This window comes from Symphodus melops, assembly GCF_947650265.1.
Source record: "Symphodus melops genome assembly, chromosome: 1".
In the NCBI taxonomy this organism is placed as follows: Eukaryota; Metazoa; Chordata; class Actinopteri; order Labriformes; family Labridae; genus Symphodus; species Symphodus melops.
The window spans coordinates 28,749,454-28,769,360 of record NC_136691.1 but is presented as its reverse complement, the minus strand read 5'-3'; the positions used below and the strand labels follow the sequence as shown (position 1 = coordinate 28,769,360).

The following is a 19,907-nucleotide window of genomic DNA, read 5'->3' as shown; positions in this document are numbered from 1 at the left end:
TGACTTGGTCCCCTTTTAATTATTTCCGCATTGATCTGCGTCGTAACTCAACATGCAGGTCAATGAACAAGAGCTCCCAATGCTGGAGGGTCGAATCCCAGAAATAGAGCAACAACTATACATGGGCAATGTGGGAGCGCAAAAATAGATTTACATACACACACATCATATCTGCAATATGGCTTTAAGGACGTCTACGCGGTCACCCACAGCTGGGTCTCATGTTAAATCAGTGGGGAAGGGTTTTCACTTTGACTCTTTCTGTCTTGACAGTAACAGCTTGGTGGACACCAGGATGGACCATGGAGACAGAGGGATGGGTGTCTCCCATCTTCGCTACGAGGAGGAGGAGGGTGAGTGTGTGGATCTGATCTTTGACAGCTCTTTAAAAGAATTGTCCTCTGAGATTACCTTCAATCATTACACTCACTTTGTTTCTCACTTGCTGTCATCACACTGTTTCGGTCGCTTTATTATTTAAAAAAATGTTCTCGACTGGCTGCCAACAGATCCAGAGTCAACAAAGTCAGTGCATTAAAGGATGTCATTAAGTGGTTATTGTAGGTGTTTGGCAGATGTGCAAACACCTGCTAACCTGATGCAGGTTCAGTTCTGTCCCTTATACCCAATATTGGTTTACCTCTATTTTTTATGTGGAGTTTTTAGTGCAATATTCTGAAAGTGGCATCTTGATTTCCAGCCAACCATGGGGCTCAATGTACAGTTGTTGTTGTTGTTTTGTTTGCTGCCAACAGGGATTATAGACCGCTGACAGACGTGGATCTGTTGTTGAAGAGAAACCATCCCACAAAGACTATTTCATAGTTTCTCAAAGTACTTTAGAATTACAACGGGATTAAAGCCACGCAGGAAATCAACTTTTGGTGAAATTTCCTCAAACATTCATTTCAGACACTGAATTGAGACAGAAGTTGTTCTTTAACACATCTTTGCTCCACCGTTTCAACCATCAGGAAGTCTTGTGTGTATTCCTGTTAACATCCCGGAATTTTCCATATTCATCCCTAGACCATCAGTCCATCTACATCGGTGTCCCAGTGCCTCGAGGATACAGACGCAAGCGCAGAAGAAGGCGCTCGAGTCGTGATGCACCTGACATGGACAGGGAGCGACACTACAGCCATCAAAGACACCCCGAGCACGACCACTACAGAGACATCGAGGAGGGACTCGTGGATTCAACTGAGCAGAGTCTACAAGACATTCACCGCACAAGTAAGTCCGACTTGATTAAGAAACCAGCTTCCTTAGAAAGTCAGGTTGGATTCATCATCATGTATTAATGATAATAGATGTATATTCTTTCCTCAGGATTCTTCTGTTATTTAAAGAACAGTATGAAATGTCACGGGTGTGCTGTGACTATCAGGAATACTTTGTTGAGTAGCTCAGGTGAAGTCTGCTCGAAAAGACGTATTTACACACTGCTGCCAGGATTTGCTTTTACTTCAACGTGTTAAAAAAAAAAAATCTGTAAAAAGATCATCCACACCTGAACCAGACACAGGATCATAAGTTACAAGACAGAGCCTTTATTTCAGGTTGACATAGTGAATCTTTTAGATTCAGATGTTTTGTTGTGTCATTTGGTAGATTTCTTTATCTTGCTAACTTGTGTTGAAAACGATAGAAAAGCAGCAGTGATGTTAATCTTGAAAAAGACATTATACTGTAAGCAGTAGTATTGAAGGAGGGATAGCTGGACAACAAGTGACTTGATGGTGAGTTACACTACTTAGAGGCCATCAAAGAAAAAAGACACGCATCATCCTTTGTCCAACAGTCATGATGAAGGTGCAGCTAGTGGAGGCTGGAGACCAGCACGCCGCTGGTTAAAGGCCCACACATCTGGATTACCCTTCCATCAGAAATAAAACATGACCTTACTCTAAAGTTTTCCACGATGACGGGAAGCGAGTCGCCATCTCTTAACCGGATGGTCGAAGGTGCAATCCCCAGCTGAGCAAGATGTCCCATGTGTCCTTAGGCAAGACACTTAACCTCGCTTTGCTCCCGCTGCTTACGCTGTAGGAATGGATTAGTTACTTCTGATGGATGATATAACACAGCAGTGTGTGAATGTGTAGGTGTGACCTGCAGTGTAAAAGCACTTTGAGTAGTCAGAAGACTAAACATCAATCTGCTCGCCTCAGTCTGCCACATGTGAACTGTCAGTGTTATACCTGTTTACATGTTTGTTATTTCCACACAGGAACATGGTCACATCTGTCTCACTATGAAAAGAAGTACCACTGCCTCCATGTATTGTCCCTGACAAATAAACAAATAAGTTAATACATAAGTAAGGTAGCATTTCATTCAGAAGAACAACATACAAGTGGAATTTTTGTTAGCTGCTGTCAATACAGCTCTTCAATACGATTGACATCCAGCCTGTGCTGCACCGTACTGCCTCATCTATACGTTAACAGCACAAGGCCAGCTGACTGATAATAACCCTTCAGCCCCGTTCATGAACATATGTTTAAATGTAAGCTAGCTCCATACAATGGCATGGATTGTTCAGGGATTGAATTCCTATAGTCCGGAAGCAATGTGCGATCAGGATGTGAGCTGTATGAGCCAACAGCTGGAAGTCAACAAAGTGGAAATGACTGACAGTTCAAAATATTCGTATTGGAGATTCTTATTTACGTCCATAGATTGATTGAACAATGAGCAATAGAAAGGGAAATGATTGTCGCTGTACAGTAGAAAAAACTGCAGATTCCTGACTTGGTCCCTTTGAGCACGGTCCTCTCATGTTTCTTGTTCCCAATGAGGAAGGAGAGCCCAGCCACCTGGAGAACAAGCTTCCCAAAAAGGAACGCAACGATACAGCCTCCAATCCACGGTTCAATACGTACCGCCATTCTTTGCTCGCAGTTTTCAGTTTGGTTTGGTTCTGATGGCCCGGGCTGTCGTAATGTTTTGGGTTTGGGTTAAAAAAAAATCATCAGCGTTTGGAAAATAGGAATAAAGACCGACTTGAATCCACACACAGAAACATCCTAAATGTATGGAAAAAACCAAAACAAACAGGGTGCTCGTTAAATGTGTTTACATGGACCAGTTATAAGTCGCATCCCAGTTTAGATCATCAATCAATCAATCTTTATTTATCTATTTCTATTTGAGTTCTCCTGGTACCAAAATCAGTATAAGGGTTTATCCCGACTTACCCTGGTTTCTGCACGTTGCTCAAACACTCGAGTCCATGTTACCTGACTTAATGCTGTGCGTCTGTCCTTTCCACTTTACCTTGATATATTTAGTTCTTTGCATTTTGGGGCCCTTACTCCACGTCTCTAAATCCCCATCTTACCTACCCATCTTTTCTCGTCTTCCGACCACTCGAAGTGCTTTTACACCGACCCGTTCACACAGTGATGGCGATGTTGGCTATTTAAATTGACCATCAGAAGTGACTGATCCTATTCATACACATTCATGCAGATTCGTCCAAGCACACATAGGACATGTTGCTTGTAGGAGCTGGAGATCAAACCCTCGACCTTTCGGAGCTGCCCTTAAACCCTGAGTTACATCTTGTTGACCGCTCAGTCGTTTAAACTGTGTATATCTTTAAACTGTGTATATCTTTAAACTGTGTACATCTTTTAACTGTGTACATCTTTAAACTGTGTACATCTTTAAACTGTGTACATCTTTTAACTGTGTACATCTTTTAACTGTGTACTTGTTTTTGTTGTGAAGTCTTCTTTTGCTCTGTCCTCGTCAGTGCTACTGCTTTCTTCGTTGTTATTTCTGCACTCTTCATTTCAGTGTAATGTTTGTGTTTTGAAATTCTCAGCCTCTTAGGGACCCTTTAAAAAAAAACGCTCTACAACGATCTACTGAATGTTAATTTGTCCAATGCCTATTTTGTTCCAACAATCAAGTGTCTCCAGCAGCAGAGAGGCTTCGGTACATTCTGAGCGAAGAAGATGATTTGCCCACGCCAACCCTTTTCACAGAGATGGATACTTTACAGCGAGAAGGAGATGAGCTGGAGTGGAAGGAGTCTGCCAGGTTTGTGATACTATGAGATACTGTTTCACTCGGCATGGCATGAATTATGTCAGTCAGTTTAGTTTCTCCTAAACGCTTCAAAGAAAAGAACGAGCAGTTGATCTAAACTGGGATCAAAAAAGAGATCGAAGTTTTGGCTCAAAGAAATTAACACTTTTCCCCCCTATATCCATGCACACCTTTGCAATGATGTGCTTTTCTGTCGTCAGGTGGGTGAAGTTCGAAGAGAAGGTGGAAGAGGGAGGAGAAAGGTGGAGCAAACCACACGTGTCCACTCTGTCCCTGCACAGTCTATTTGAGCTCAGGACTTGTCTCCAGACAGGAACGGTGCTGCTGGACCTGGAAGGCTACTCACTGCCTCAAATCGTTGGTGAGATCCTTTCATTTATTTTCTGATTGCCTCATGTGTGTCAGGATGCACAAGGTATCACTGATGTACATGTTAGATTTGGCCATGACTGATGAGGTTAGTTCATGAAACACAGAAGCTCCTCCAAAGAGTTTCTGATGGCTCCTGAAAAAACTCTACAGGTCGAACAATGAAGGATTCCTGACGCCTAGAAAGAGTGACAGAGCTTGAACCACTTTGATCATACCGCACAGGATAACTGCACATGCATAACTGTTGAATGGTTGATTAATTGATAAGATAAAAAAAAAATCAATGACATTGGTTGCACTGTATCCCAGGTTACATCCGGGCGTGAAAGTAGGCCGGCATTGTCCGACTCACCACTTAAAGGGGGAGCATCTGACCGCATTCAAATCTGCTAACGTTCAACAGTTTAAATATCACTTTGTCTCCTGTTTTTGAAGCGTCAGGTTAAACACCTACCTCAGCTTCTTGGTTCAGTTCAGGTCTGATCGGGGTTTTTCATTCTTAAAAGTTTTAGGCGAATTTTACAGGAACAGCAAGAATGAAGGTAGAAATTATGTTTTTTGTTGCAGAACTTGTTGTTTTACTTTAAAGGGGGAAAAAAAAAAACTTTTCCATGCATAAACATTCCTGATCAATCCGTCTTTATTTGAATTGTGCAAAACATCTCGAGACGCTTTACAAACGTGCAGGTCAAAGACTGTCTGACGCCACGCCGAAATGTACAATGATCATCTGAACTATCTTAAAATGTATTTTTTTTGTTTAATGTTTGCAGACTTTGACAAAGAAAAGGGTGGTAAAGTGTTGATGTTTCACTGTGTATGTTGACTTTGTTTTAACCAGCGCCTGCATCATGCAGGGATCAGCTGGTGCTGATGTTAGCCTACACAGCTCTGCTCGTGTTTAATCACTGAGCAGCAATTGTTGAAAACAATGTCAGCAGACAGTCATTTTGTTGTTTACCGTTTTCACTTCCTTGTCTGATGAATAATGTCAACTGTCCTCATATAGATGTGGTTTTCTTTCAGACGACATCATTGAGCGTCAGATCGAGGAAGGCATGATATCTCCTGATCTCAGAGAGAAGATCAGTTTTGTCCTTCTGAGGAAACATCGACACCAGACAAAGAAGCCAATCCACCGCTCCTTCGCCGACATAGGAAAGTCCAGCTCAGCTCCCAGTGAGTGTCTCGTCCCTGGTTATCATGATCATTGAGTTTTATAAGAGGAGAAAATAATACATTGTGTCAAGTTCAAGCAGAAGAGACAGTGAAGAATAAGATGATTTATTACAATAAAATAACATGGAAATGTGAGTTGACAGAAAGACTTCAGTGTTTGGACTCTGTGGGGTGGACGAGTTGTTTGGAGAATCAGAATAAATTCCTCCATGGAGTCCAGACCCTGCTGGAGGTGAAGCTGATCACCTGATGATGGTTCTGCTGAAGAAGATGGCGGTGATGGGGAGGTGGAGGGTCAGAACGATGATAGACTGACAGTAGGGGGAGGAATGCGATGCTATTGGTTAGATGAATACCGCTAACAAGACAGCTGATTACACAACAACGATCCAAACGTGACCATTCAAGAATGAGTAAGCGTGCAAAAACTGATGACTGAGAAAGACCAATGATACAGTCTTCCTGACTGAACTTACACTAGAGCCTCATTTCACTGATTTTTACCTGAAATAATAACGATGTTCAGTTGAGTTATCAGACACTGCTGGGTTTGATTCGCTACTCTTAATGGTTTTTATGATTAATAGTCTTACCTACTGTGTTAAACAAGTAGGTAAGGCGTGAAATCAAGTATCATGGTTGTTGAGATCTTGCAACAGCATTTCATAACAAATGGTGTCCCACATTCATGTCCCATGCCTCGGCGTTATATGTACAGTTACATATACTGTGCATGTGAGTCAGTTGGTAAATGAGTGAACACACTCCTGCAGCCAACAAGGCTTTTTATCCTCCACAGGGGACGCATTAATGTTTGATGAGGTAATTACAGCTGAAGCATTTCCTCATCTCATCCTGGCAGGACACGTTGCAGCATGCATCTCCTCTGACTGCTCTGTCACAGTGTTTGTGTCTGTTTCTGTTCCTTTCCTCACAAGACCGGAGTGTAGGGACCAGGGGAGCAGCAGGTCCGGGGCCAGGTGCGGGACCACTGCCCAACTTTAACCGATCCACGGAGGACCTCAGGATGAAACAGCAGCCTTCTAACTATGGTCGCCTGCGTGAGTGTCTGTCATGGCTTCACATGTATCTCATGATGCTTTTGTTAAAGGTTTAACATTATAATCAGCCTTCCTGTTTAACCCCCCCCCCCCCCCCCCCCCGCCCCCGCCCCCTCACGAAACAGCACTATGACCGTCACAGAACTCAAGATTCAATAATAAAAAAAACTTTATTGTCCATCACCTACAGACAGAGAACGACCTTTAGTAACTGTGAAACTGATTATCAAGACTTTGTCAATTCTTCCCACTGCAGAGTGTTTTCTTTGGGTTTGATATTTATTTACAACTGAACTGTGAAATAAACTGACTAAGTATTAATCATATTCATCGATTTGAATCATCTATTAGGAGTGACAATGATGGTTATTAATGCCAACACACACAAGACTTTTAAGTGAATGTGGAAGAGAGCGTTATTTAAAAACTACAAGGCCTTTTCAGAAAGTTTCATCCTACAAGTTTGTTGTGAAAATATTTGTTAATACACGGACCGAGCTGCCTGGCATCATGTGGCTGATAAACATTGACCAAGGCTTAAAAGAAGAAAGAAAAACAACAATAAAAGAAAGATCCATTTAATCAGTCAAGCATGGATGAATACTTCACGTCCACTCTGAAGGAGACGTTTTGAACAATCTTGAACGTGGCTTACTTTGTTTACAAATTGCAACCCGCTGACAACTTTTCCATTTTCTTCCCCCTTTAAGCATGTTGGAAAATAAATTGTTGCCCTGAACCTCAAAGAATGACAAAAGGCCCTCGTTGTAGCACACGTCTTTTTTTATTTCTGGGCTTTTATGTACAACAAAGGGACAACCTCAATCTCTCTCTCCTTCTGTCATGTTGCCTCTCTCATTGTCATAAACTAATATTTTAACATATTGGTAAAGTAAACACTGTACAAAAAGTAAGGACATTTGTATTTGGTGGATTATTTTTAGCCTTCAGTTTGGAGACGGTACAAGGACTCGCTCCAAACAATGTTGTGCAGAATGCCAGTTTCAAGTCGCCCTATGCCACGGGCACGTTTGGAGCCAACACCAGCTGACCACCGTAGCGGGGCCCATGCTGCCAGCCAGGCGCCTGATTGTCAGCGCCTGGCGTATCAGAAGAATGAACTGACGTACTCATCCCATACATGCATGATCCTCACTAATGTGGCACCATTTAAAGGGGTGATAAACAGCTTTCCATCAGTATAAGATTTATTGGCAAGAAGCATTGCATCAACCAAACACAAATGTCCTTACTTTTTGTGTTTAGTTGGATCAGATGATATCTTAAGATGAGTCGAATAAATATCCATATTCTGTTGTGATTGTTGTTTTGTCTTCCAGGTCACGCTCAGAGTAGAAGTATGAATGATATTGCAGATACTCCCAGCACGGACCAGGTGACTCCTTTTTTTTTCTTTTTTCTTTGACACATCCAAATGTACTTAAAATGTGATTGATTATTTCTACATTTTATCAAGGAGCTGAAACATTTTGAAAACTTTCAACGGGCAGGATGCATCTTCTTCTTTTACGCCTTTGTTGTCTCAGCGAGGCTTTTATTTGGTGCCAGCTCTGTGTGATGAGCCACAGCAAACACAGCTAAAGGTGGCAGCTGGCGATACACATGACTCATCTCTGGGTTCAGTGCGACAGTGTGGCTTCAGCTCTGTGAGCCTTGCTGAGACAAAGGCGATAGTGAGCTGCTGCTTTGATTAAGCTCTAGTCTTTAAACACAGAGGTCAGGATTAGGTGTCATTCACAGTGATGATTAATGCCCAAAGAACAATGAAAGAGAGTTTGTATGATGTGGACTATGATATTTGCTTGTGTGTTGATTTTCGGGGAAAAGTATTGGCTATGCAGCGCAGGTCCAAGTGCCCCAGTTTTGAGTGGTTGGTTCAATGTTCAAAGTGTACTCACTGTCCAACAGTGGGTCAAATGTGACAACGGCCAAGTGATAGTTTAATTCTCTGTGTGTGTGTGTGTGTGTGTGTGTGTGTGTGTGTGTGTCTGTGTGTGTGTGTGTGTGTGTGTCTGTGTGTGTGTGTGTGTGTGTGTGTGTGTGTGTGTGTATGTGTGTGTGTGTGTGTGTGTGTGTGTGTGCCACATTGTCTGTGTACATATTGAGTTGGCACTGGAAAAAAAAAATAGATCTCATTGTCCAGTCCTCGTGCCTGGCCCTCACATGTAGCTAGAGTAAGGGCCTCATTATTGAGTGTTATTGTGGTGTTGTCCTATTTCCTGCCACACCTTTACATGCAATCAACCTGGAAATATAATATGGTACAAAAAAACAAAAGGGAAATACAATCCTAATGTTTGCAGAAGTATAAAATGTGTCCAGTGGAATCGGACAAACTCCTCTCATTGAAGATCATTTTCTCACCGTAGTTTCTTTTTTATCTTTACTTTCCGCAGCTAAAAAATAAATTCATGAAGAAAATTCCCAGAGATGCAGAAGCATCCAACGTCTTGGTCGGTGAAGTCGATTTTCTCACTAAACCTTTTGTAGCTTTTGTTCGCCTGGCTCAAGCAACAACTCTTGGAGGTCTGACTGAAGTCCCTGTTCCCACCAGGTAAAACTACGCTCACTTACCCAACACTGCCCGTTTCACACACACCCTTCCAGAAAATCCCCCCACATACGTCTCTCCACTGTGTAGGTTCCTGTTTATTCTCTTGGGACCCCAAGGAAAGGCCAAGTCCTATAATGAGATTGGCCGAGCCATAGCGACTTTAATGGTGGATGATGTAAGTCTCTGACATGAGAAAATGTCTCTACTGCATGCCTTCTCTTGAAAACAAAACATTGGCGTCAGGCCAGTTCACTGTAAGATATCAAGTGTCAGTGAACAAGCAGAGAACATAAGGGTCAGAGGAGGGGCAAAGTCTTTGGTCTCAAGTCCAGAATCAAGTCCCAACAATGATAGGCAGGACTTGGGACGAGACCTGGGTTTGTTTCTGGTCAGGTTAAAGAGACATGTATTTTTCTCTATGTGATGATTGAGGAGCAGTGTTTTTACTACCCATGCATTTTCATTAGAGGGGAGGGGAAAGAATCAAACACCAGTGTAATAGAGCGGTGCATGCTGATCACTATTACCACGATAGATGAAAAGTGAACTCTCCCTTTCTATCTCCCTCTCCATCTCAGCTCTTCAGTGATGTAGCCTACAAGGCCAGAGATCGCGAGGACCTCATTGCAGGCATAGATGAGTTCTTGGATGAGGTGATTGTCCTTCCGCCGGGAGAATGGGATCCTAAAATCAGGATTGAGCCCCCAAAGAAAGTCCCCTCAGCTGACAAAAGGTTGGACTTTTTAATGATCTACTTCTTTTAGTAAGTAATATTCCTCAGCACTAATAACAAGTGAATCACCAAATGTTTCTTGAATGTAACCCTGACATCAAAGTTGAATGCATGCATCATGCATTAATGTTAAGGTCCAGCTGATTGACAGTCTCTTTCCTTACTGATTCCCTGTCTTCTCTGCAGAAAGTCAGTGTTTTCCTTAAATGAACTGGGGCAGATGAACGGTACAGGTGGAGGAGGAGGGGGCCTTGCAGAGGATGAGGAGATGCCAGCACAACATGAGCTTGGAGAGGAGCTGGCATTCACTGGACGGTGGGTAGTCAGGGTCACATTGTAAAAAAAAACACTGAATATGGATTAATGGACAGTTGGGAAAGTGGAAAAATGTCTTGAGACAGATAACATTTCCAGGGAAGCACTTAAGCTAAGTGAAGAAATAGGGGCGTCTACTGCATGTTATAGCTGTGCCAAAATGTGAAGGTCACATAAAACAAAATGTTCCCCTTGATTGTTTAGTGGATCAGAAGGAAATGTAGCATGTAAAGGGTTAAACAATGTTAATGTTGTGAAGTTATAAATATGAAGTTATTTTGAACATGTAAAATGTATTTAATTCAGTCCATCGTAATGGACATCAGGAGTTGGGCGAGTTCAGGTAACACACCCATTCAAGGTGTCAGTATATAAAGAAACAACATGTAAGCTTTTCATTGGTAAAGCATGATGCCATGGTTCATTTATTCATAATTTTACAATTTTTAATATATATTTTTTGTACATAATGTTCTTGTAGAGTATAAAGTCAAAGACGTCCTTGAAGGTCTCGTAAATGTAGAGTTATCTGAACTTGATTCCTTGAATTCAGGAAATGAGGAGGATAATGAGATAGGATATAAGGCCTCTATCTGCAGTGCATAAGTGCATATAAGTGCATATACGTGCAGCATGACATGGTTGACCACATGCCAAATTATGATGAAAAGAAAGAGGCTACCAGAAGCAACATGCCATACTGTACCGGAAAAACACAGTGTCTTTAGTGACACTGCAACATCCACCTGTGCTTTGTGCTGAACCGAAACTGCTTCAGAGCTGCTCATGGAAATGAGAATACATGAAACATCCACTAGCTGACGTCTTCTCTAGTTTAACTTACAGTCCCATATATTATAAAGTATAATAACTATGTTATCAGCCTACTATGAAAAGTATGGTGTTGTTTAGTTTGTGTTGGAAGTTCAATGATTTTTATGAGATTTACGCCCATGTTGTCGTAATGTCCATTGGAATGGACATGAAAAAATTCAAATTATAAAATGAGTTAGCATTTGTTTCTATGTTGGAGAGGAGTCAGAATCATTTTATATATATATAATTTTTTTTGCCCAGCAGAGAAAATGCGGGTCTGAAGGGGCTAGTTCACTCTAAAAGATGTAGCATTTGGTTTGTGGGTGTTTTGTTGATAATGATAGCAGGTGCAAACCTTGTGAAGGAGGTGGTATTCAAGTCAGGATTTTGCGTGTTCTACTGGTTTACATCACGGAGAGTTTGGACGGAAAGCAAGATGGCTGCAAGTGCAAAATGAGAGGCAACTGAACGAACAGTATTTACCAGAAAACCTCAGCATCAAACAGGGCCTCTCTTTGTGCTTCTTTGTTTGAGTGTGTGTGTGTGTGTGTGTGTGTGTGTGTGTGTGTGTGTGTGTGTGTGTGTGTGTGTGTGTGTGTGTCTGTGTGTCTGTGTGTGTGTGTGTGTGGTGTGTGGTGTTCCTGCTTCACAAAAAACTACAACTAAGATAATCTGTAATTGTATATTTAGTTTGGTATAGACTCTGGTGATTGAGCCAAGTGTGAGAGAGAGACTCTGGTCTTTGTATGTAGCTGGGTCCTGGTCTTTGTATGTAGTTGGGTCCTGGTCTTTGTATGTAGTTGGGTCCTGGTCTTTGTATGTAGTTGGGTCCTGGTCTTTGTATGTAGTTGGGTCCTGGTCTTTGTATGTAGCTGGGTCCTGGTCTTTGAATGTAGCTGGGTCCTGTTCTTTGTATGTAGTTGGGTCCTGGTCTTTGTATGTAGTTGGGTCCTGGTCTTTGTATGTAGCTGGTCCTGGTCTTTGTATGTAGTTGGGTCCTGGTCTTTGTATGTAGCTGGTCCTGGTCTTTGTATGTAGTTGGGTCCTGGTTATTGTATGTAGTTGGGTCCTGGTCTTTGTATGTAGCTGGGTCCTGGTCTTTGTATGTAGCTGGGTCCTGGTCTTCGTATGTAGCTGGGTCCAAGTCTTTGTATGTTGCTGGGTCCTAGTCTTTGAATGTAGCTGGGTCCTGGTCTTTGTATGTAGCTGGGCTCTAGTCTTTGTATGTAGCTGGGTCCTGGTCTTTGTATGTAGCTGGGTTCTAGTCTTTGAATGTAGCTGGGTCCTGGTCTTTGTATGTAGCTGGGCTCTAGTCTTTGTATGTAGCTGGGTCCTGGTCTTTGTATGTAGCTGGGTTCTAGTCTTTGTATTTAGCTGGGTCCTGGTCTTTGTATGTAGCTGGGTTCTAGTCTTTGTATTTAGCTGGGTCCTGGTCTTTGTATGTAGCTGGGTTCTAGTCTTTGTATTTAGCTGGATCCTGGTCTTTGTATGTAGCTGGGCTCTAGTCTTTGTATGTAGCTGGGCTCTAGTCTTTGTATGTAGCTGGGCTCTAGTCTTTGTATGTAGCTGGGTCCTGGTCTTTGTATGTAGCGGGGTTCTAGTCTTTGTATGTAGCTGGGCTCTAGTCTTTGTATGTAGCTGGGTTCTAGTCTTTGTATTTAGCTGGGTCCTGGTCTTTGTATGTAGCTGGGTTCTAGTCTTTGTATGTAGCGGGGTTCTAGTCTTTGTATGTAGCGGGGTTCTAGTCTTTGTATGTAGCTGGGCTCTAGTCTTTGTATGTAGCTGGGTTCTAGTCTTTGTATTTAGCTGGGTCCTGGTCTTTGTATGTAGCTGGGTTCTAGTCTTTGTATGTAGCGGGGTTCTAGTCTTTGTATGTAGCGGGGTTCTAGTCTTTGTATGTAGCGGGGTTCTAGTCTTTGTATGTAGCGGGGTTCTAGTCTTTGTATTTAGCTGGGTCCTGGTCTTTGTATGTAGCTGGGTCCAAGTCTTTGTATGTAGCTGGGTCCTGGTCTTTGTATGTAGCTGGGTTCTAGTCTTTGTATTTAGTCTTTGTATTTAGCTGGGTCCCTCTCAGTCCTGGTTAGCATACTCTCCATTTATTGAGAACTCTCCTGCATTAGAGAAGAAACATTGTGTGCTGACAAGTGTTTGTGTTTCTGTGCATATTAGCTTCTGCGGCGGTCTATACCTGGACATAAAGCGGAAACTGCCGTGGCTACCGAGTGATTTGTACGAGGGTTTCCACATTCAGTCCATCTCTGCAGTGCTCTTCATCTACTTGGGCTGCATCACCAACGCCATCACATTCGGGGGTCTCCTGGGAGACGCTACGGACAACTACCAGGTAAATGCAGAGAGCCACAGACAGGGACATTAGATTGCTGGCTAGATCAGACAATCTTTACCTCCCTGATACACTTACAGCCAGCAGCCAATCAGATCAACTTAGCATGAAAAACAAAAAATGTGCGACTTAGAGGATTTTGTTACCATGAGACAGAGCCAAGCTGATTATTTTCCCCCTGTTGCATCTTCTCATTTTACAAAATGATTTCTTGACAGAGATAAGAACATACAAGCTCGAGCATGAGTCACTGTGGGGGTTTTTTTTTAACCTGAAAGTAAATTACAATAAAAAGAAACAACGTTTCCCCTCATAAGTCAAAACTGTCTTTAAAACACGTCTTTAAAACGTCCATTTTAAGTTGTGAACATCATTTCAGATTCAAAATGGGTTTTTAAGAAATGCAAAGATCCGTTTTGACTCCAAGTGACATTCATGTTTGATAGAGATGCACCCATTGAGAAGATCAGGGCTAATACCGACGTCTGTTTTTTAAATAACTGTGACATTTGATAGACCTGTCATAAGAACATGTCACTGATCTTTCCCAGACACCATGGGATTACATTTCCTTTAACTGCAATTTACCATGAAAACAAACCCAGTTTGTCCATCATTCTTTTTTCTTTCCAATAAAAAGCTTCTTCTTTGAATTAGTCTGTAACTGGCATCAAGTAGATGCGACACGACCAGTACAAATCATTGACTGACATTGGTGCATGCCACATAATTTGCCTGACAATGTGGCAAGTATCCACCAAACTGATGATCAACTGATACATATGTACATTATTACATTTAACATGACCTGAAAATTCAACTTTTAAAAACAAGCAAATAATAGCTGTTGGTTTAAATGAACTGGTAACCAGTGGCAGCCCAGAACGTCCAGTCTGGTTAGGTTAGATTTCTTTAAGGTTTTCACTTGTGTGCAGCTAGTTGTTTTTTCTACTGCTGTTTGCAGGAGGTCAATCAGTTTCCAGTTTCTGTTATTATCATTTCTTTAAATTTACTGCTAACAGTGATGCCTTTAAAGTCATCTTAGTCTTTACTAAAGTATATTTCAGGATCCACTAAACTGTGGATTTACAGTGATGATGTTCAACTTTTTTTTTTTCAAGCAATGTTTTTGCACCAACACAAACGTATAGAGCAAAGTCATAAACAAAAGGTTACAAAAATCATTCATCATCATACAAAAAAAAAAAATGCTTGACTTAATCGATTACCTTCCTGTATAGATGAATCATGACCCCTTTGATTATACCAGTACGCAACAAACTCCTGTGCAAACTCTTTTTTCTTTGCATTGAGTAAACTTCTGTTTCTGCCTCCCATCCCTTTCCAATCCACCACCAGGGGGTGATGGAGAGCTTCCTTGGTACAGCTCTGGCTGGCTCTGTCTTCTGTCTCTTCAGTGGTCAGCCCCTCATCATCCTCAGCTCCACTGGACCAATCCTCATCTTCGAGAAGCTCCTGTTTGAATTCAGCAAGTGAGACTCTTCAGACTTATATGCTCCTGCTGTAGACAAACATAGTTGGGTGACTGTGGAGTATTGTAGACACGTGCTGAAATGTCAGAATAGCGTTTGATAAACCCAGTAAGAATAAAAACGTGTTCTTTGAGTAAAATAAAAGAGTGCAGGAATGTTAGTCGATGCTTATTGGTTATGTGTGAGCAAGTTGAACCCGTTGACCTTTTTGATTGGTTACATAGTTAAGTTTTAAGTGCGTTCGGATGAGGTGTGGGCAGACGTGGAATATGATTATTTTGTACATTAATTGCTTCTCGGACTCATTCCCAAAGGAATAATGCAATCGATTACATGGAGCTGCGTCTCTGGATCGGCATCCACTCCTGCCTGCAGTGTTTTATCCTGGTGGCTACAGATGCGAGTTACATCATCAAGTACATGACACGCTTTACAGAGGAGGGCTTCTCGAGCCTCATCTCCTTCATCTTCATCTCCGACGCCATCAAGAAGATGGTGGGCTCCTTCAAATATTATCCCATCAACACAGACTTCAAACCTGACTACATCACCGCGTACAAGTGCGAATGCCTGGCGCCAGACCCGAGTGAGTTCACCCCTTGGCTCAGGGAAATACTGGCGGATTATCCACAGGGAGGCAGTGTGACAGAGTACTGGTTTTTGGCTTGGTAGACTGACTCCCCAAGTGGTAGAGGAGGGTAGAGCCTTGTGTTCCATACTCCTGTTTATGACATGAACCTGTAGTTACGAAAGCCTCAGTATCTTACTTTTGGGATTTATTGTAAAAAAAATAAAAGACATATATTTATTCATACAGACGATATAATTAGCCTAAAGAAACTCTGAACAGGTAGGAATTGTGATATATGTAATTTGCCATTTCTTCTAAAGTCAGTGTTTAAATAATGGATGGACTCATTCTTTCCATTCATTTGTGTTTACTTCTTTTGTCAGTTGTTGCAGTTGTTTCTTTACACATTGATTTCTGTAACTGATTTGTGTCTTGTTTGTCTTTCGCCATGCAAAACTATTTGGCTGCCATCTCTTGTAAGTGACTTTGTCTTTTTGTGTGTGTGTGTGTGTGTGTGTGTGTGTGTGTGTGTGTGTGTGTGTGCATTGGGTTCAGAGAGCTTTCTGCAACATCCAACTTCTGGATTCTTATCATGTTTTTTTTTTTACATTGCTTTTTTCTTTCCCTGTGGTTTTCCCACTCCTCTTAATGGAATCTATCATTACCTTCCCATCTCTGTCCTCCTCTCGCCCGTTCACAAACAGTGGCTGCAATGATCTTCAATGATTTAGTTCCAATGCCAGATAACAGCTCTAGTGTCTCTGGGGTAAGTGCTTTGGCTTATTTAATGTTTTTGCTGCAGATTTATTTGTTAACCGTTAAAAGTATCAGCAACATTCAAGCTAGTGCGAGTGGAGCTGTTGAAGCTCAATTGAGGACAAAGCTTTATGGGAGCATTATTTGTTTGTTGACACTCAATCCAGGTGTGACCTCTGACAAAGGAGTTGATTGAATTTCCTTTCTTTCCTTTGTCTCTCACCGTCTCCTCTGTCATCCTCTGTCGCTCTCCTTTGGTGGATCATAACTTCACATTCATGCCTGTTGTGTCTGCTGCCGTCTTTCCCTCTACGTCTTTTTCAAATCACGTCACTCTTCTTCGTCCTCTCGTGTCTCCCCAACGCTGCCACCCACCACCCAGTTTAATGTGACAGCTCTGGACTGGAGCCAGTTAAGCAAGAAGGAGTGTCTGAAGTATGGAGGCTCTCTTGTGGGAAAGTCCTGCAAGTATGTTCCAGATTTGGCCCTCATGTCGTTCATCCTCTTCTTTGGCACTTACTCCATGACCGTCTCCCTCAAGAAGTTCAAGTTCAGCCGCTACTTCCCGACCAAGGTGACAAAACTCTCTGTGCTTATATGTCAGCATTTGAAGTCTCGTAAGGGTTTGTCTAAAAACAAAGGTGACGGGCTAACAACAGATATCGAAGACAGAGATTGAATCAATCATCGTTTCTTAACCAAAGTCAAATCCTAAAAAGCTCCATCATACCTCTGACAACACTACAATACCAATTACATCAGCAACAGGTCAAATTCTTCATCCACACGCTGCCTGTCAGGCATCGCATTAGCACTGAATCGACGCCCATCCAGCCAACAGGAAGACACCTGGAGAAGCGTCAGTCGATTTGTTGAATGCGTGATATTCACGTTTGTTTGTAGAACGCCTCCTTCGACCTCCTGTTTATCACGTTTATGCTTAGTGTGCCGTTTGTTCACCTCCATCTGTTTGTTTGTATCTAACCAGACCAAAAACAACATTTAACTTCCAGTCGTGGCAAAGTGTCATTAGAATAGTGTTATAGTTTGAGAAGGTCATGATGATGCTAACAGGACAGAAATAATGTTAAGTTGCTTTTCTTTTAAATGAGCCGTCAGTGTTGTGTAACGCAGTCCTCAGGCAGACGTGCTGTTCCCACTGATTTCATGTTCCTGACGTTATTGAGAGAACAACACTTTGGATGATTGAGACATTTTAATCATCCTTGACTTTGTCCTGCAGTAGGTCCCTTCATTGTTTACAATCCTCTCTCCACCATCTACACGAGCAGGGCCGACGGCGCTGAGCACTACTCAAACCAGAAATGGTTAACAATGGATTCATGATAACACTTTTAATATTAGTGCTTTATTTGTGTAGCAGTGTTCATCAGGTACCATCGTGCCTCCCAGTGTGCATGCATACATCGATAGACTCTTTATTTACCCAGGAGATGGTAACGTCTGTATTGGTAGGATGTATAGAATCTGTTCATATTTGAGCTCTAATGGCATCATAACAACTTGTTCAATGGTGAATACTATGATTCTCTGTCTGGATGCAGTTAAGGAAACTCATCAGTGACTTCTCAATCTTCATGTCAATCATGACATTCGTGGGCCTTGATATGCTGATGGGACTGAAGACTCCGAAGTTAATCGTCCCCACAGAATTTAAGGTAGCGTGGGTAACTTCCAAACATCTGCATATTATTATTACGTCCAGACTTTTTGGGCTGCTATGATTTTATATTGTCTTGGCCTTTTATATTGTGTGTTTTCTGATGTTTTGAATGATGTTGCGAAGCCTTTGTCTGTGAAAGGTGCTCTATATATAAAACTTACTGGCTTACTTATTAGGGCACTGTATTTTTTGTTTTGTTTTAAAAGGAAGCTGGAGCCAGGAAGCACAAACAAACAAACAAACAAACAAACAAACAAACAAACAAACAATTAAGTAGAAGCAGTGAACAAAGTTGTATAAATCAGAGTTGAACGTCTTCTTGGCCCTTCCTGTAAGACCAACCATTCGAGACGTCTCTAACTGTAATAGAGTTCAGTTCAAGCCCACTGAAAACACGACAGTGTCAATCATAAACATTTGAACATATAGCTGACCTTTACGTTTGATGTTTTGTAAATGGAAATTGAACTTGTTAACTTTGTGGTCTACCTGCGCTCTGTGGCCTTGGAATTGTAAGCTTAGGTGTTTAACCTAAACATGACTACTGGATGTTATTAGTTACATCCTGAGGTGATGAGATTGTGATTGAAAGACTCTAGTTGTTTTCTCACCTTTGGACTGAGCCCGGCCAGCTGTTTGTCCCTGCGCAGCGTCTGCTTCCTGGTTGTCTAATGTCTAATTCACGAAGGACGGTGAATGGACTTCTGACTACTCGAAGCTCTTTAACAGGACAGGTCACACTTACACATTCACACACTGATGGCAGAGACTGCTCAGAGACCATCAGAAGATCATGGTTAATGCTCGTCTTGCCCAAGGACTTGTTGCTGCAGGAGCTGGGAATCAAATCCGCGACCTTCGGTTGAGAGACCACGACTCAACCAATTGAGCAACAGCCGACAGAATACAATTACTAACTATCTCACAATTCACTTTCAATGTCCCAAAATGTAAAACAAACTGGTTATGGATACTCTTCCTAATGTCTTGTCATGATCTTATGTTTACTTAAATATTCATGTTTTAAAACTGATGATGATCTACAGTCGTTTTTTAAATGATAAAAAAAAAAAAAAAAATTGTTTTATTCCAGCCAACTCGGCCGGATCGTGGCTGGCTGGTGATGCCATTTGGAAAGAACCCGTGGTGGGTCTATGTGGCGAGCTTTGTCCCGGCTCTGCTCGTTACTATTCTCATCTTCATGGACCAGCAGATTAGTGCTGTCATTGTCAACCGCAAGGAGAACAAACTCAAAGTAGGTTTGCTCCCTTTATATGTTGTTACCATAAAAACCTGTACTGTGAAATCACAGTGTCAACTTATGACTCCAATAAATGAAATCTGACTCTGTCTGGTGTCTCTGGCAGAAAGGCTGTGGCTACCACTTGGATCTCTTCTGGGTGGGCGTTTTGATGGCCGTCTGCTCTTTTTTGGGCTTGCCCTGGTACGTTGCTGCCACTGTCATCTCTATTGCCCACATCGACTCGCTGAAGATGGAGAGTGAGTCCAGCGCTCCGGGAGAACAGCCTCAGTTCCTCGGGGTCAGGTTAGTCCAGTGTCAATAAAAAACAGGGAAAAACACTGATTTGATATATCACAGTCAAGACAGAACCACACCTTCCAAGTTCTTTGTTGAAATTAGAGAGATGTTTGACTTTCTCTTTTGTATATTTGATCAAATGATAGAGAACAAAGAATGACGGGCCTTTTGGTTTTCGCTCTGACTGGAGTCTCCATCTTCCTCGCTCCAGTGCTGAAGGTATGAATCAGCATCCACATCCTCAGCTCTGTCCTGTGTGCTGATTTTAAAGTCTATAAATAAGAGTTACAAGGGGGACAAAACTCTCTTAACGCTGCTTCAGGTGATAGGACCCTTCGCCCTTATTATGCGTACAGGACAGTGTACAGGAGCGGTATTTTTCACAACTCATTCATTCTTATTTTCT

At 42.0% G+C, this 19,907-nt stretch overlaps 1 protein-coding gene across 2 annotated transcripts in view; it reads left to right on the top strand.

Moving 5' to 3' along the window:
- Positions 1-284: 284 nt before the first annotated feature.
- slc4a5a (solute carrier family 4 member 5a) overlaps positions 285-19,907 on the top strand; it is a 26,961-nt gene continuing 7,338 nt past the window's right edge. Inside the window, exons 1-20 of one of the 2 annotated variants that reach the window (XM_079351730.1) lie at positions 285-353; positions 1,030-1,236; positions 3,924-4,053; positions 4,263-4,423; positions 5,461-5,613; positions 6,552-6,674; positions 8,015-8,070; positions 9,092-9,249; positions 9,337-9,424; positions 9,828-9,982; positions 10,169-10,297; positions 13,283-13,457; positions 14,817-14,950; positions 15,265-15,536; positions 16,253-16,287; positions 16,660-16,851; positions 17,843-17,956; positions 19,055-19,216; positions 19,329-19,507; positions 19,648-19,720. In XM_079351730.1, the coding sequence (XP_079207856.1) occupies positions 296-353; positions 1,030-1,236; positions 3,924-4,053; positions 4,263-4,423; positions 5,461-5,613; positions 6,552-6,674; positions 8,015-8,070; positions 9,092-9,249; positions 9,337-9,424; positions 9,828-9,982; positions 10,169-10,297; positions 13,283-13,457; positions 14,817-14,950; positions 15,265-15,536; positions 16,253-16,287; positions 16,660-16,851; positions 17,843-17,956; positions 19,055-19,216; positions 19,329-19,507; positions 19,648-19,720 (2,754 nt within the window). In that variant the 5' untranslated portion in view covers positions 285-295. Of the gene's footprint in view, positions 354-1,029; positions 1,237-3,923; positions 4,054-4,262; positions 4,424-5,460; positions 5,614-6,551; positions 6,675-8,014; positions 8,071-9,091; positions 9,250-9,336; positions 9,425-9,827; positions 9,983-10,168; positions 10,298-13,282; positions 13,458-14,816; positions 14,951-15,264; positions 15,537-16,225; positions 16,288-16,659; positions 16,852-17,842; positions 17,957-19,054; positions 19,217-19,328; positions 19,508-19,647; positions 19,721-19,907 lie in introns of both variants that reach the window. The other variant, XM_079351729.1, reaches the window with a different exon arrangement.